Source organism: Strigops habroptila, chromosome 1, assembly GCF_004027225.2.
Source record: "Strigops habroptila isolate Jane chromosome 1, bStrHab1.2.pri, whole genome shotgun sequence".
NCBI lineage: Eukaryota > Metazoa > Chordata > Aves > Psittaciformes > Psittacidae > Strigops > Strigops habroptila.
This window is the reverse complement of record NC_044277.2, coordinates 92,978,176-92,994,268: the sequence shown is the minus strand read 5'-3', so window position 1 is coordinate 92,994,268 and position 16,093 is coordinate 92,978,176. Positions and strand designations below refer to the sequence as shown.

At 37.4% G+C, this 16,093-nt stretch overlaps 1 protein-coding gene across 1 annotated transcript in view; it reads right to left on the bottom strand.

Moving 5' to 3' along the window:
* Positions 1 to 16,093, bottom strand: part of CDKAL1 (CDK5 regulatory subunit associated protein 1 like 1) — a 395,417-nt gene that overhangs the window by 316,913 nt on the left and 62,411 nt on the right. Inside the window, exon 5 of the mRNA XM_030489990.1 lies at positions 14,558 to 14,642. Within this exon, the coding sequence (XP_030345850.1) occupies positions 14,558 to 14,642 (85 nt within the window). The remainder of the gene's footprint in view (positions 1 to 14,557; positions 14,643 to 16,093) is intronic.

The following is a 16,093-nucleotide window of genomic DNA, read 5'->3' as shown; positions in this document are numbered from 1 at the left end:
AGATCACCCAGTGACCCCAGATCAGCAGGGGACCTCACTGAAGCCCCAGAAGTGCCTTTAATGTTGGTGCTATGACACTAGTTTTCAGCAAACGCAATATTTCAAGCAAAAATAGACAACTGAAACTTCACCATTCCAAAAAAAATAAAGTTAAAATTTACTTCTTCTCTCTGGGTTTGTCAGTGTTACATGGAGAAGATGGAAAACGAAGTTTAAAAACACATGCCTCAAAGGCAAACCCAATGGGATGTGATTGAAGTCCATTACTCATTACTCCCAAACAAAAACAACAAGTTTTATTTGTTGACATTTTTGAAAAGAACGAAAAAACAGCAGATCATTATTCTGAAATTCATCTCATGGCAGCAGCAGTAGCCTGTCATTAAAGGTAAGCAGGATGACAGGGAAGACAGAATGTAACCTTCCACTGACTCTTCAGAAAGTTACACGGGATGTACAGAGCTCTGATCTGAGCAGCGTGACTTGCAAAAGACATGCTTTCAGTCAGTACCAACTCAACTGAAAGAAAACTCTTTCATTTCACCTCAATTCCAGGAACTTGGTGCACCAATCACAGTAGATTTCAAAAACTGAGATACTGCCCAAATAACAACAAGCTACCTAACTAGGTAACTGCGGTGAATTAGTTTGTTTCTATTTAGTGAATATTTTTTCTACCTCAGCAGCAGCCTATGTTACACAAAATGCCTATTTCATTCACAAAAATACATATTTAAAAGAATAAAACATGCAAGTTTCAAATGTGATAAGTTTTAAAACTCAATTAAAATAATATTAAAACACACTCATTCTTAGTCAAGTATCTTTTCACTGCAGTCTGTTGTTGAGATGTGTAATGTTACAAAGAACGGTACAACTGGTACGATTAGTGAATGAATAGGGCTGCAGAGGTGTAGAAGAATCAGAAGGGACAGCAGGAGTGACATAAAAAGGCATGTGTTGACAGCACACGTATTAGCAGGTGATCTAGATCGCAGCACCTCTGTGCTCAGCTCCTCAGGACACCGAGGTAGAAAAACACATGGCAGCCCCAAATAAGCCACAGTCTACACCCCACACTAAAACAAAAACTAGAGCCACTAACAAGAGCATAGCAGGAAGATGAAGAGAAGCCTTAAGCCTTAAGATACCCCAGATAAGGAGATAGAAGTAGACTGAGAGAACCCTAACATTTGCAGGCATGGCACAGGAAATTAAAAAAAGATTCCAACCTGTTCTGTATATCTATAGAATACAAAAGGCACATTAAAGCCAACCTAAGAATGAAGGACATGTTCCTCTAGTCATTCCATGAATACTCCCACTGCAACACACATGGCACCCTGTTGCTGGACACAACACATGGACATGTCTCACTGCAGCTATGAAACTGTATGAGTATTTTCAAAATATAATCACTTTCCCCATAAGGTCTTTCATTAAGTTTTGCTGCACTATTTGCTACAATACTGCATCATTAATTCCTCCAGAGGGTCCAGTGTCAGTGACAAAGTGGAATTACTCATGTAATGAGAGGTTCTACAAATATCTTCTACTTGGATTCCAAGTTCCGATTCAGAAGCAATATTTCCTATCTTTTAAAGGAAAACATTGAGATAAGCATGCTACAACTCTAACAAATTGGCTTGTAACATCAGCTAGCCATGCCCCTCTTCCATACGCGTTCATATATCAATATATATTTTTCTCTATATAAGCATAAGTCTACAATTCTTGCACATGCAGGCTCCAGTTGACTGTTTTAACATCTAAAGGCAGCACACATTCCCACAATGCAAAGTGAATGAACGTAGGTTTTCTAGGCAAAAAACAAACAAGTAGTGCCCATTCTCACAGAGAGATGGAAACTGAATCCCTGTGCAGTTGAATAAGAATGGCTGGGTCAATGGCTCAGTGTGTCCTCATTGTTGCAATAGATAAGTTTCCTTACAAAAAAAATAAAGCTAAACAAACAGCAAAAAAATCCAAATTTACTGTGGGTCAGTAACAAAACATCCTATTGTGCAACTTCACATCTCAATGCTGAGAAAAAGGTAACCTCATTATAACATACTAGAAGCTTCCCATTATTGTTTAAGTGAAGCAAAGCATGAAAAGAATTGTCATATTGAAAAGGTTTGTCTCTCCCTATTGTGAACACATTAAAATTAGAAACCAAGGGAAAATAGAGAGAAAAGCATTACAAATCAGCACTGGAGAAGTAAACAAAACCCTCACTGCTGTAATAATTCCCTAATTCTATTTCAAACATCTGGATACCCTAAATCCTCAGGACAGTCAGCAAAGGTTAACAAAAGAGCACCAAAGCTGTGTTACTTCAACAGCTTGTCCCTATCAGGGTAGAAAAGGAACACGTAGCATCAGCCACAACTAAAGCAACTTGAAGCATGTTTTGAGAAGACAAAATAAAGCTGCACCCTCTATCCTGCCACCCACCATTTGCTCCTGAAGCCACAACAGAACACTCCATCTTTGGCAGGGGGTGAAGCTGGTAGCAGCTGTGACATCAGGCCATTTCCAGCAGTGAGCAGGGGAAAAAGAAATGGGGCAACAATCTGTTTTCCTCTGTTCACATGGAAATATTGCACTAAGCAATGGACTCCAGCTGGAAACCTCATTATGTAAGTAATATAATTCAGGATGTTAGAGGAAGTCAGTTACAGCCCAGCTCCTCAATAAAAACATACTCCCTGACAATTTTCTTAGAATATGACAATGTCATCTTAGCATGTGGTTTCTGAGCAATAGTCACAAGGAATTCAAGCAAGACACACTGCATCTCAACCACAGCATCAGTGAAGAATGACACCAGAGTGCGCAATACCTGCCTTATTCTAATTAAATGTCCTTCCTCCAATAATCGTAAAATGTTGCGTAGCATTTCACAACAGCTTAACTTAAAAAATTTTGCAACACACACGCTTAACTGGTATCTTGTGTGAAACAGAAATGGAAACCACAAACTGAAGAGCATGCACTGCTTGCTGTAAAAACTATGAACTCTTGACTTAAAAATCATGTTGCTCAAGAGATATTTTAATGCTGTATTTAAATTCATATTATGCCATTAACACTGAAAACCAACATATTTCAAATATCAAGCAAATGCATAGCAGTGGAAAAAAGGAATTAAGTCAGTAAGAATTGAGCTGCATTATAATTTCTATATTATTAAAAAGGTTAACATCATTGGAGAAAAGCCTGACAAATTTGGGGGTTTCTTTCTTAACATCTACAACAGGCCAGGACCACTAGCAGTGTCATCTTCTAATCCTCTGGATCTTAGAGATCTGTATCTAAGTTACGTTGGGGAGCTGCTGCCTTAAATGACTACACAGTATTTCCACAGTAAATTCTAAAAATTCTTTTCCCATTTGAAAACCATTTAGAAATGATGTTGATTTTTTCCCCTCAGCCTTCACCCAAGCTTAGTTTCAAGAGATGTTCATTGATTACCAAGCCTTCCACACCACCACCTGCAAGGTGAACTGCGCTTGTCTGGATCCACTGCCTGCATTTGTGCATTAGCAACAAGCATTGTATTTGTGTTATGCTGGTAGCCAGGGACACTAACAAGGGTCAGTTTCCTTTGTGCTGTGAGCTGTAAAACCATTACATTAGAAGTTGATTATTTATCTTGTTAAAAGAAGTTATCAGACATTATCTCAAGAAAATTTCAAACACATACTTGGAGCGAGAAACAATTCTGTGATCAACTGTTTCTTGCTGTTGGCCTGTGCTTCTGCTGATTCTTCACAAATGTTAAAGAAGTTTACAAGGAAATGTTGGCTAATGAGTTAAATTCAAAAGAGGTAGTTGTCCATGTCCATGTTCCTCACAAGAGCACCAAGGGTCAAGATAGCAGCTGAAGTATTCAATGCTAAATGGGAACTGCTGTATTGCATTGGTAATATCCCAACTTGCTTTGACTATATGCATCAAAACAAAATCTCATTATACCATCACAGCCTTTACAAATATGCGTTAGAGACACAAGCTACTACAAAACTCAGTGTAAAAAGCGACAGCTTTGTTGAATGCAGACAAAACAGAAAAATCACCAACATTACTGTTGCCCTTCCTGAGTTAGTGTCTAATATAACCATGTGACAACACCCTTTCGGAAGCATGACAGAGGATGCTTTTTACACACAAGCTCACCCAGACAACCAAGCATTCTGTTTTAGTACAAACACACCTTAAGTATTAGCAGATTGTCTTTTGAACCAAAAACAAATAAAACCCACGCTTGTCAGTAAGGACAAGTTTAGATCATATTGACTTCTGCATTAATCCTGCTACAGCAAGTTTCTGCATGCTTTCCTATACTCCCTCCCCAGGAAAAGTCAGGCCTGCTAGGACAACAGCCAACACGCAGTTAATTAGATAAATATTCAAAGCTATCAACCACCTGCTTCCAGCACTCAAGGCATTAACCTTTTCTGCTCAATTATCTGCCCTGAAATGGGAAAACAAAACACCTGTTAACATAGGCAGTCATATCACATGCAAAACACTGTTCTGTAAAGCTCGTATAAACCATCTTGAAATCAGCTAACAAGAACTTATCTTCATACTAATGAACCATACCATTTTATCACTCTATCATTCATCACATACCTTTTTTTTTTATATACATGTGGGAAAAATATCTCTGTTTATCCCCATCTTACAGAGAATTCTCAATCTCTACTTCTTACTAGGACTTGCATAATCAAAGTTTTAAAACAGCAGTGATCACCTAGTGTGGAAAGTTTCATTTTCATCTTAGCCCAACACCTGTCCTATTTAAAAGATAAAAAGTCAGCCTTGCTGGAACAAAAAATCCTTTTTAAAATGGAAGCAGAATCAATTTGCTGTTTTTTTTCACAGCAGCTTGTTGAAAATATTCTAATCTACTAGACATGCTCAGAAAAGCAAGGAAAAAAAAGTCCCAAACATGCCAAAGCCCTTTTTCACCTATTAGAACCATACTCAGTGTATGCAGGAAAGCAAATCAACAGAAAACACTGAGTAGAGTAAGGAAAAATTAGAAGTTAACCTCCTAATCTGAAGTGTGAGTTTAACCAAGGGAGGAACTTGAACCAATGCATTAGAAATTTAGCACTAGTGTATTCAGAATGAGGCCAACTTTGGTCAAGAGAAATCATTGTCCTCATCCTTCTAAAACACTTTCAAATAGGTTTTAACATGCTTTTCATGCAAATGCCTATAATGCAAGACCAAGTCAAACTTCTCCCATGCCTCAAAAAGCCTCTTCTTCAAAGCCCCTGAATTAAGTAACAAAACAAAACTGAAACTCCTAGCACAAAACAGTGCCTCCATCTTCCCCAAACATTTTTATTGTATCTGACCCTGGCCTGGGCAAAGAAGGGGCAGCCAGCACTATGAGCCCAATAGGAACAACACATCCCCAAAGCAAGCCTGTGGCAGAACAGCATGAGAAACACTGAGAAATGCTGATACTTGCTTCTGCTAGTTTTATTGTATCAGCTTGTTGGAAAGGTTTTCTAAAACTATGCAATTTTACCAACTCAGAGGAGAGAAGTGTTTTGTCTTTCAACTGAAAATAATACCAGTGCAGACCAATGCAGTCTAAAGAAAGTTGGATCCCCTTTTTAGTGTTGCTCATTTTCTTAAATCAGGTTTCAGATGCTTATATATGCATGCAAGTTCTCGCTCTAAAATAATGAAAAAGAGTATGTATAGCTGTCAGAGGATGAGGAGAAAGGTGAAAGTGTTACTCTATAAACTACCAGTGAAGCTGTACTTTCCAAATCAGAAGCCTTCCTTGTTTACCGCATCACTGAAATGAAACAGATTTGCATTACTTTCCCTCCCCCACCCCCCCAGAAAAGGATATCTTCTATGTTTAGCAATAAAGCGATTTTCAATGTCTGTAAACACCACTTGTAACACACTAGGAGCCTACACAGCTGGGGATCTGTAACTACAACCTAACCAAAAAGTTCAAATACAGATATATGAGGTCTTGAAACAGAGTTGGCCTTTCATGTCCTGGTAATATTGTCTTCTTTAAAACGCAATCAAATATATATCAGTCCTTAATGAGCTGGCTCAAGGCTTAATGAGTATCTGAAAACTAATTAGTCCCCTAAAGCATCCAAAGCTTAACAAGCACTGTAGACCTAAAACCACTGCACTATCTAACCTCTCAAAGCATCGATATCATGGAGTACTTAAAACAGTCCCAAATGTCTTGATATCAAAGTCAAAAAGATTTCCAGGATAGTGGTTTAAAGCTGATTTTAACAGGCTCTATTCTTCTGCTACGTTATGTTTTGGATATTTTTACCTTGTTAAATATTAAGCTAAAGTGCACACAAGTTTATAACTCAGGCTTTTGCAAATCTCTGAAAAATACAGCCACGTAATACTTGAAATCACAAGCAGTCCATAATCCTTTTATCTTCTGAACACTATACAATGGAAAACACTCGGTTCTATACGGTCTGCTTTTTCTCTTCATTTTATAACATTATGTCAAGCAGCTTTTAACATTCTCTCTTACAGCAGAGACGGCTGCAAGAAAAGGAATGCACTCAAATGCAGCTAAAAATTCTTCCACTAACAAACATCATTTAAACCACAGAATCCTTCACCAACTCCTATGTCTTTCGTCAACCTCAGACAATAAAATAATGGATGACAATATTCAGTAAGCTTAAAACTAAGAAAAAAAAAAAAAAAACAAACCTTACCAGATAGCAAGTTTTTAAATGAAGACAGCCAGTTCCATAAAATTTTTGTTCTAAGCATATAAAATCCTTCTGCAGCATTTGAAACCCAGAGAGCAGACTGTGCTCCACAGTAAAGCTTAACCAACTACATAACAGTGAAACAGGTGTTGCTCAAGCTGAGAAATGTTAATGTGTAAGATGAACTTAGAAATGAAATTAATTGAAGCGGTTTATAATACAGATGAACATAGCAATACAAAAAAAAACCAAATTCTCAAATGCTGAAGTAGAAAACCCTTCTAGAAATTTTTCCCAGAAAAAGGCTGAACCTCAAAAAAATCATCTGAAGACAAGAGAAGTATTCAGTGTTTTCAACTAGTTCATTTGTACACTTTGATACAAAGAAACTAATTCTGGGTTAATAATGTGTGATTGCTGAGATCTTAACAGATGTCCCATGACTAAAAATGTAAGCATTGTGCATAAATCTATCCCAATCAAGGGTTTGATGAAGCAAGTGCAGCAGTCCCCATAAGTTTCTCCAGTTGCTCTCAAAAAAGAACTGTGATTTAAAATTCTATTTAATAGATTTATAGCCTCTATTCAAAACTAACTTCCTCCTATTATCTGGGGAAGATATTTCTCTTGCACAGTAAATACAGCATATACCTTGAATACAAGCATTTCCTCAATCTGTGAGCATGAGAGCCTTTCATTATGCCAAAACGGTATCTGAATTAATTTAGAGGGTCTGAGCAAGAAGGAATATTACTGGCAGCTTCTCTTAAAAAAACTGAAGTGCCAAGTTTCCTCCTACACAACAAAGCTTGTTCTACAGGCATTTTTACTTCAGAGAATTCAGCTCTTCCTAAATTTCTTCAATAAAGTATGAGTGGAAAATAGCCGTACTTCTAGCTACAGTTCTCAGGGCTGTCCTGTTACCTTAAGTACTCTGACACAAACACTGAAAGTCCTGGCATGATACTATTTCTGTAAAATGGAACAAACAGCAAGGCTATGACACTCATCTCCGAAATACAGTGGAAGTGATCATCTTATGCTAACAAGATCTATAAAGTAAAGAGCTTTGAAATACTTACATTTCCTCTTCCAGAGGTGTTTCACGGCTTAAACGTTACTGTATGAACAGTATAAACAAATGTAAATCACAGTCTAATTTTACACTGGAAATGTATCAGTAAAAGCAAAAGGCATAATGCTGCTTTAAAAAAAAGTGATAACACTGTTCTAATTCAGTGTGCAATTTTTGGTTTTGCTCAATTTGCAAATTTATATGATGTATATAAATATACATCATATAAATTTAAATAACATTAATAAATTACATTCGCAAGTGCTAACAAAACAACAAAAAATTTTCTTTCAGGATTATTTTCACTTGCAAAGATGACAAGCAGCAGAAAGTTATTCTTACCTCTGAACAAGCTCTTGTGTTTCTTAAAGAATAAGCTTCTCCTGTATTTAACATCAACACAGTTGTATTCAGTGAACAGAAATCCTGTAGCATCCAAAGGTAGTCATGCGTTTTACTCTTCAACTTGCTCCACTTGGACGCAAGAGTCTTAAACGATTTGCATCGGTTTAGATCAAAGTCCTGTCATACTAGGATTTCAACAGTATCCCACACATGGTGTTTATTCATGAATTGGTGAAAACTGAGTGCTAAAAGCCTCCATATTTCTGTCACAACTCATATCTATCAGATAGAAAAAGGTTGAACACGCACAGGAGCACATCTTAAAGTGAATACAGCAACATGTATGTAGGAGCATATGTGTTAATATTATATATTAATTATACACAAGATTATTATAGCGGTCAAACTTATTCCATACCATGAGACAAGCCACGAACACCTCAGCAGCATAACCACATCTTACTTCCCAAAGTATGATAAGACCCAGAATCTTATCCGTAATACTTGAACCAGAAGAGAACTCGTGAGGAAAAGCCAAAGTCCTTTAACATACAAGCAACTTAGCGCTCAGGAAAGGATCAAACAAGGAGGAAGATGACTGGTTAGAAACACACAACAGTCTCTTAAGTTTCAGAGACCATTAAGAAAGTGGGTTACATATCTGAGATTTAACAGTCAAGAAAGAGTATCAAAGCACATACAAATCAGTGAAGCACGTGACCAAAGAGCAAAGTAACTTTATTTTAAAGGAAGTGAGCTCCTCTAGAACATGTCCTAATGCTTAGTTCTCTTCATCAAACAGCCTTAAAAGATTTACTGTGATTTAGAGAAGTCAAGGTTAGCAACTTATTTATTGAATCCTTACTCTTCTTGCTGCTAACAGCTAAATTTTAAGAAAGCTACTTTTAAATCAATTAAATGATAGCAGAAAACATTAGCCAACAACCTTCTACCATTAACAAACAAACAAACAAAAACAGCCTAAGGAGAGACAATGAAGCAAACCATCACAGAACTACCCAACATCCCCAAAAATTAATAAATACAGTGACATTACTCTGCAAAGATATTAATGATAATTTACTTAGTCTTTATTATTTATACTGTTTATAGAACAGCTATATGTATACATATATACTGAACTCATCAGTTGGTCACACTGACAGATTATTGGGCTCAGAGCAAAGATATAATTCCAAAATATTATCAGGAAAAAAAAAAAAAAAGGATGTGATTGACTTTTAAATATAGATTGTAGGCTATCTGTTAGAAAGTATTACTTCATTCTAAGTTCTAAGGCAAAATAAAGTAGATGTCACAAAATATTTTAAGCAAATATTTAAGAAGTTTAAGCCAATTTAATGTTATTCCATACTACCTACAGGCCTTCAAACAGAATAATATCCTAGCTCTGCCCATTCTCAAGGGTAAAGCCAGCTCAGATCTCAGAACAGGATGAGTTTTCAAGGCACAGCTGTCCTACAAGGACAAACTCCATCAATGAAATATTCCAAGCATTTTGCTGCCTTTTGTGCAAAATTCTTCAAAGCGATCTTGTTATATTATATCTGACTAGTAACTTGAGAAAAAAAAAAAAAATTGCCACTATTAAAAGAAACAATGTGAAAGGGAAAACATCCCATTCCATAAAATATCTTTAACTAAAGCAAACAAAACAACAAACAAACCACAGCACCGACAGAACCAGTTATGGCAGCAGACAAAAGCTACTTCCAGGTAAGGTAAAGGTCCTTGAATCCAACCCACCTCAGTGCACTTGGTTCCACGAAACTGGTTTGAGGTACTATGTCATTACAGGCTTTTAAAACATCACAGTCATTCCGTTCAACATGACACCTTGAACAATGTGTTTTCAGGGGCACTTTCTGTATAAATAGCATAGCAAAGATACTAATGGTTGTGGTTTAGGTTGTCAGGGTTTTCTGAACTGTAACTTAAAATTTAAAAAATCCTTCTGCTTAAATAAGCGTATGCAGGTCAATTAAAAAGTACAAGATCAAGGACCAATAAACTAACACTCTGTCTGGGACTGCAGCCATTCACAGATACTTAAGACTCTAAGAACAGCTCAGGGTAGAGAGGTATTTTGCATGACACTTTCCCTTCCCACTGCTTTAGCAAGAGTTCAATACCACTAGAAAAAAAAAAAAAAAAGATCAGAGAGATTCAAAACTCCTGAATCTTTCCAAAAGCTGCTAATTCCCAGGAATGCCCAGCAACTACTTTACTAAAACACAATAGGTATATCCATCAGCAACCAAAATAAAATCCCTTGACAGAACAAAAGCACTTCTTTTCCTTTCAGAAGAGAAATTCATTGCAGGAATGTATTTCTAACAGCCACCACAACATATGCACCAATAGCCACATCTTTATGAGGACAACTAGCTCGCTCACAATAAACATTGAGTTAACCCAAATGAATAATTTTCTTTATAGAGTTCATTTTAATATCAATTTTAAAGAAAATGAGATTTCAACTAATGTAATGTTTAAGCCTCATGAAGTTCAACAAATGGATACTGCAAAGCCCTGCCCCTGAGGAGGAACAGCCCCGTGCACCAAGACAGGCCGGCCAGCTGGAAAGCAGCTCGGCAGGAAGGGCCCTGAGGGTCCTGGTGAGCACCAAGTTGACCATGAGCCAGCAATGAGCCCTTGGGGCAAAGACCACCAACAGCCTCCTGGGCTGCATTAGGAATTGCATCACCAGCAGACGAAGGGAGGTGATCCTTCTCCTCTGCTCTCAGTATGGTGAGAGCCCCATCTTGGAGCACTGGGTCCAGTTCTGGGTTCCCCAGGATGGGTGAAACCCAGGCAAACTGGAAGGGGTTCAAGGAAGGGCTTGAGAGGCTGAGAGAGCTGAAACTGCTCAGCCTGGAGAGAGAAAGGTCTGGGTAATCCCACAATATGTATTAAACACCTGATGACAATGACTGGCATTTCACAGTGGTGCCCAGTGACAGGGAAAAGGCAACCAACAAATTGAAATACAAGACTTGAAGTTTAAACCTAAAACAATCCTTTTTTACTGTAACAGTAACCAGGTTGCCCAGAGTGTTTGTGGAGTCTCTTGAGGATACTCAAAACCTGCCTGTGCACAGCCCTCAGCCACCTGCTCTAGTTGTCTTGCTTTGAGCAGGGTTGAACAAGACCATCTTTAGAGGTCCTCGACAACCTCAGCCATTCTGTGATTCTGTGTATGTAGTACTATCTATACTACACTGTTACATCATAGAGATAGACAAAGGGACATAATTCATTCATCTCTGTATATACCATGTGATAACTGATTGCTTATCAACTGCACAATACCATACACACACACTCGCTCCTGCGCCCTTGCCTCCCTCTCCCCCCTGTACTCCATGTTCTTGCTCCCTTCGAAGAACATGTTCTTATTTCATAATAGCTGCAAATTGGAACTTGGAACCATTTAAACAACAGACCATCTCCTGCTCTTCCTACCCCAAGGCAGGATCCTGCCAAAACCAGCGACTAGCAAATCCTTCATCACAAGTGTTTTCAGCCCCAGGGTTACGTGCACTTGCAAATTCTGGGAATAATGTGTATTCTGTGCAAATTTAGCAAAGTATTGTAACAGAAGAGCAGAGTTACTGCAGCATAACTGAGCCGCCCTATACCAAATAGGGACTGCTTCTCTGCAGTGTTCTTTCTTTGCCTCGCTTCTTTTTAATGTTAGTTTCTTCCTTCTTTTGCTGCTTCTCACTTGTTCAATGTATTCTTTTTCTGTACCTAGCTATTTACTTTACATAGTCATCTTACTCTTCATAAACTTGAAGCTACCTACTTCAGTTTATTCTATTTCCTACTTTTTCTTGAATTAACCTCCATTTTTTTTGAAAGATACTAAATATTATTTTTTTCAAACTCCACCTACATGATTATACTGGAAATTCTTTATTACTATTACCTACCTCACCCTTTAACCTTATTTTACAATTAGCCAACTGAGAATAAAATCTGCACAGGAAATGCTCTCAATTCCCACCCATAAGTTAATGGTCTTTAGGCAACTCTTTGCTCTCCATTATCACCACCCCAGCTCAGCACCTTCAACTTCACTGATACAGAGCAGTAGACTACTTCTATGAGCTATACAAAAAGGCACAGAGATTATACTGTCAGTCAGCTTGTATCAGCTATATATGCATCTGCACATCCAGTGCAAAGATTCAAACGGTTTGGGAGTATTTGTTTTCAAAAGAATGTCAGATAAAAAAGAAGGTTGAACATACAGGACTTGTTGGGTTCTGACACATGCCTTGGTGAATGGTATTATTGAAGGATCAGCTTCTCAGTCATTCTTCAACCATCAGAGTGAACACACTGCCAACGGTTTGAATCAGCGCATTTTGAAGTCATATATGCAAGGAAAATTATGTAGCAGAAACTGTTGCAGAAGACAGAGAATAAGCAGAACTGAAATACTTCTCCCAATTCATAATTCTATATAGTGAAATTCAGAACGCTATGTAGCACTTCCAGCCTGAGTTTTTTTCTAATTTGAAAGAATTTTACTGTGCTGAGTATTAATTTTTCCACTCAAAGTATGACTGCTTTGACAATCCACATACTAAATGTTTAATCTGTTACTCAGCTGAGAAGAACAAAGATCTCCATACCAGCAAGCCGTTATGACAGGATATAATGGCAGTTAGTTTTGTATCACCCAAACTTCATGCACTGGATTTGCTGATGCAACAAAATAAGAGGTATTTGGGAGAAATTGTGTTCTTTAGTGACACAAGCTTTCCTCACTGTTGTAAAACCCAAATACAGTTGTAGTTGCTCTTTTCTGAGATAGAGGATGTTTAATCTTTCAGTTCCAAGTACGATGAAAGAGCACTACATATGGATCTCTCCCCTATGTTTAATAAACATCACAGAAAATGGTCAGAAACAACAATCAAAGTTGGCCTTCTCCACATTAGGAACTGCCAGGATCTGAAAGTAGAGAACAAGCGATGTCTGCTTCAGGAAAGTAGTGAGTCTCAGCAAAGAATAAAAATGGAGAACAACCAGAATTATCTGTGACAGAACAGAAAGAGTATAGGCAGAAGTAAGGAACAAGAAGAGTAAACTCAGCCTACAAATCACATCAGGCTCATTAATAGAGCGACAACACAAACACAAAGTTCAAATACATATTTTTGGTCATTTGCTTTTAGTTAGATCCTCTTTCTTAACCAACTCTATTCTACTGGTTAAAGGACACACACCATACCACATCAATTCTGGCACAGGATTAGTAAAATAGAAAGATGGCCACAATTGAACTGGAAAAGATCTTGTCATCCATTCTGTTGGCCAACACACTGGAAGTATTCTGGGAATAGCTTTTTTTTTTTTTTTGGGCAACAGTAAAAAAAGCCAAGAAGCCAGTCTCATCACCAAGTGCAACACCAGCAGTCAAGAAGTGAAGCCCTCCAAGAGGTGGAGACACCTTCTGCTGTGCCACCTACCACAGGCAAAAGGCTTCTGTTCCAGGTTACAGCCCTGGGATGCTGTTAGTAACTCCAGCACTGCAAGCAGATCGCTTATATCCAGCTCCTCTCTACCTTCTGAGTGTGCTTATTAAGAACTGTGGCTTTTTTCTAACCGAAATCCATCCCCAGTGCACCACACTGAACAAATGACTGCATAAACAGCCACGCTTGTTTACTAAAGGTAAAATCTACAAGAAACACATTGCAGTATTTATTCATACTGGGCAATGATAGCTGTAAGTGTACAGATTTTCCAGATAACTCATGACAATTGTACTCCTGGTGAAGTCAGAGGCAGAAGTCAATCCCAGGTCATACTTTTCAACATCATTGAAATGTTACAGAGAAATCAAAACACATTCTTTGTAAGACTTATAGTATAGGCTAATCAGTTCACCTCTTAAGAAAACGAACAGTGAAACAGCTTTAAGTATGTACCTGGTACCCTTTTAACTGGAAGGGCCTGCATATATAAAACTTATGCAGAGGAAAAAAAGAATCAGCCTAACATTTCATATTTTTGAAAATAAGCAAACAAACAAACAAACAAAAAAAAACCCCACCAAAAAAAAAAACAACCCCCACTTCAGAAAAGCATTACGACACTGTCTTGAGAAGTGATATAGAAGCCCCTATCCAAATAGGGTCAGAAGTTCTCCTAAATAAGTGTATTGATAATCACTTGCAAATTACAAAACCCATACTGCACCTTACAAATTCATTCTAGAGAACTCACCATTGTGACAAACTCAGCACACTTGTTGCTCTAAACCACAAAAAACACTTCTAGATTGAAAATATGAAGCTTTTAAAGTGAAAACATGCAATATTCATTCATATTTAAGTATCTTTTTAGGGAAACAACTTACTTTATTGAGTTTCTGAAGTGGTCCTCAGCAGGATTTTTTACTGTACAACTGTTCAGCAGCCATAAATCTGCTTCAGCAGAGTTGTCTAGAAAACAGAGAGACACAAATCTGTGTTAAAAATTACCCAACTTGTCAACTCCTACTTTACATCATACCAAAAAAAAAGACCAAACGTAGCCATTATCAATAAGCTGACTATTTGCAAAATAACTTCATATTCAACATTTCAAAAAATTACACTCTTGGAAGGGGATTTTCGTTTGTTCATTGTTTGGTTTTTTGTGTTTTAGAAAAAAAAAAAACAACACACACACATAAGCATTTCCACTAGGGACTTTTGGTGGGATTTTGGGATTGGTTTGGTTGGGTTTTTTTGCAAAGGAAGAATGAACAGTTCTCTCATTTTAGCCAAAACTTTATACTTCTTATTCTTTTCAGCAGCATAACATGCTTACAAATTTAGATCCACGGCCATTAACACATCCCACATGAGAATGAGGGGACAGGGATGCAGAGGGGACACGACTAAATAACAACAGGCTGACATTGTAAGTCAGACAGGAGGCTGGGAATCCATCTAACAGCAAGTGTTTCCATAACAGTCATCCATCACTGTACAGCATAACAATTTTCAAGATATGTCATTATTCAGAGGAGAGATGCCTTAATGCAGAAAAATTCTAGCCTTAGTTTCACAGTTCCTCCTTGTACTATGGTCTCCATAAGTGAAGGAAGAGATAGCCTCACTGCGACAATCCTTCTACCCTAAAGCTAAAATAAAACCCCTTTCTTCAAAACAGCATTTGAAATACAAACACATTTAAGTTTAGGAAGACCTAACTCAACAGGACACTAACTCAACAGGAATCCTTTCATATAGCAATTTGGATTCCAGGATATTAATATATTAGCTCCTTGACTGGGAGTCTGAGAGACAAAAACTGCAACACTTAAGCATATTTTACACACAGAAAAATACCTCCCAAATATATTCAAATTCATTCATTCACAGGTTTCATCATCTGCAGAACAGAGGGTGCAGAATAAAGGCTCTGTAGAACAAAATATTCCAAGCAGTTTTGGGAAAAGGAATCTTGTTAATGCATACACCTAAAAATCATTTCAGGAAAATAAAAGCGTAGTAGAGGCTTATCCTATCTTACAGCCATAGAATTATTTTTTCTATTTATGTATTTATTTTTTGTATTTTTATTAACTCTCGTTCTCTTTTATGAATATATTTACATACAAGTTTTGATTTTTGTGGATATATAAGTATACACACTTTTCTGAGTTACATTTATTAATAAGTGAGTTCATACCACAACTCTTCAAAATAACTGAATTTTCTTAGTTCTTTACTGCACTGCTCATACCTATTACATGCGCTGGTGTAGATGCCTTATGTTCTACTGTATTTTCTCAATCAAATTTCAGTTACAAAAAAAAAAAATTATTTACCAACAGGGATTTTTTTTATTTCCTGCAACAGGTTGCATTTACAACCTGTTAGGCATTTAAAGGCTTTTACATTTA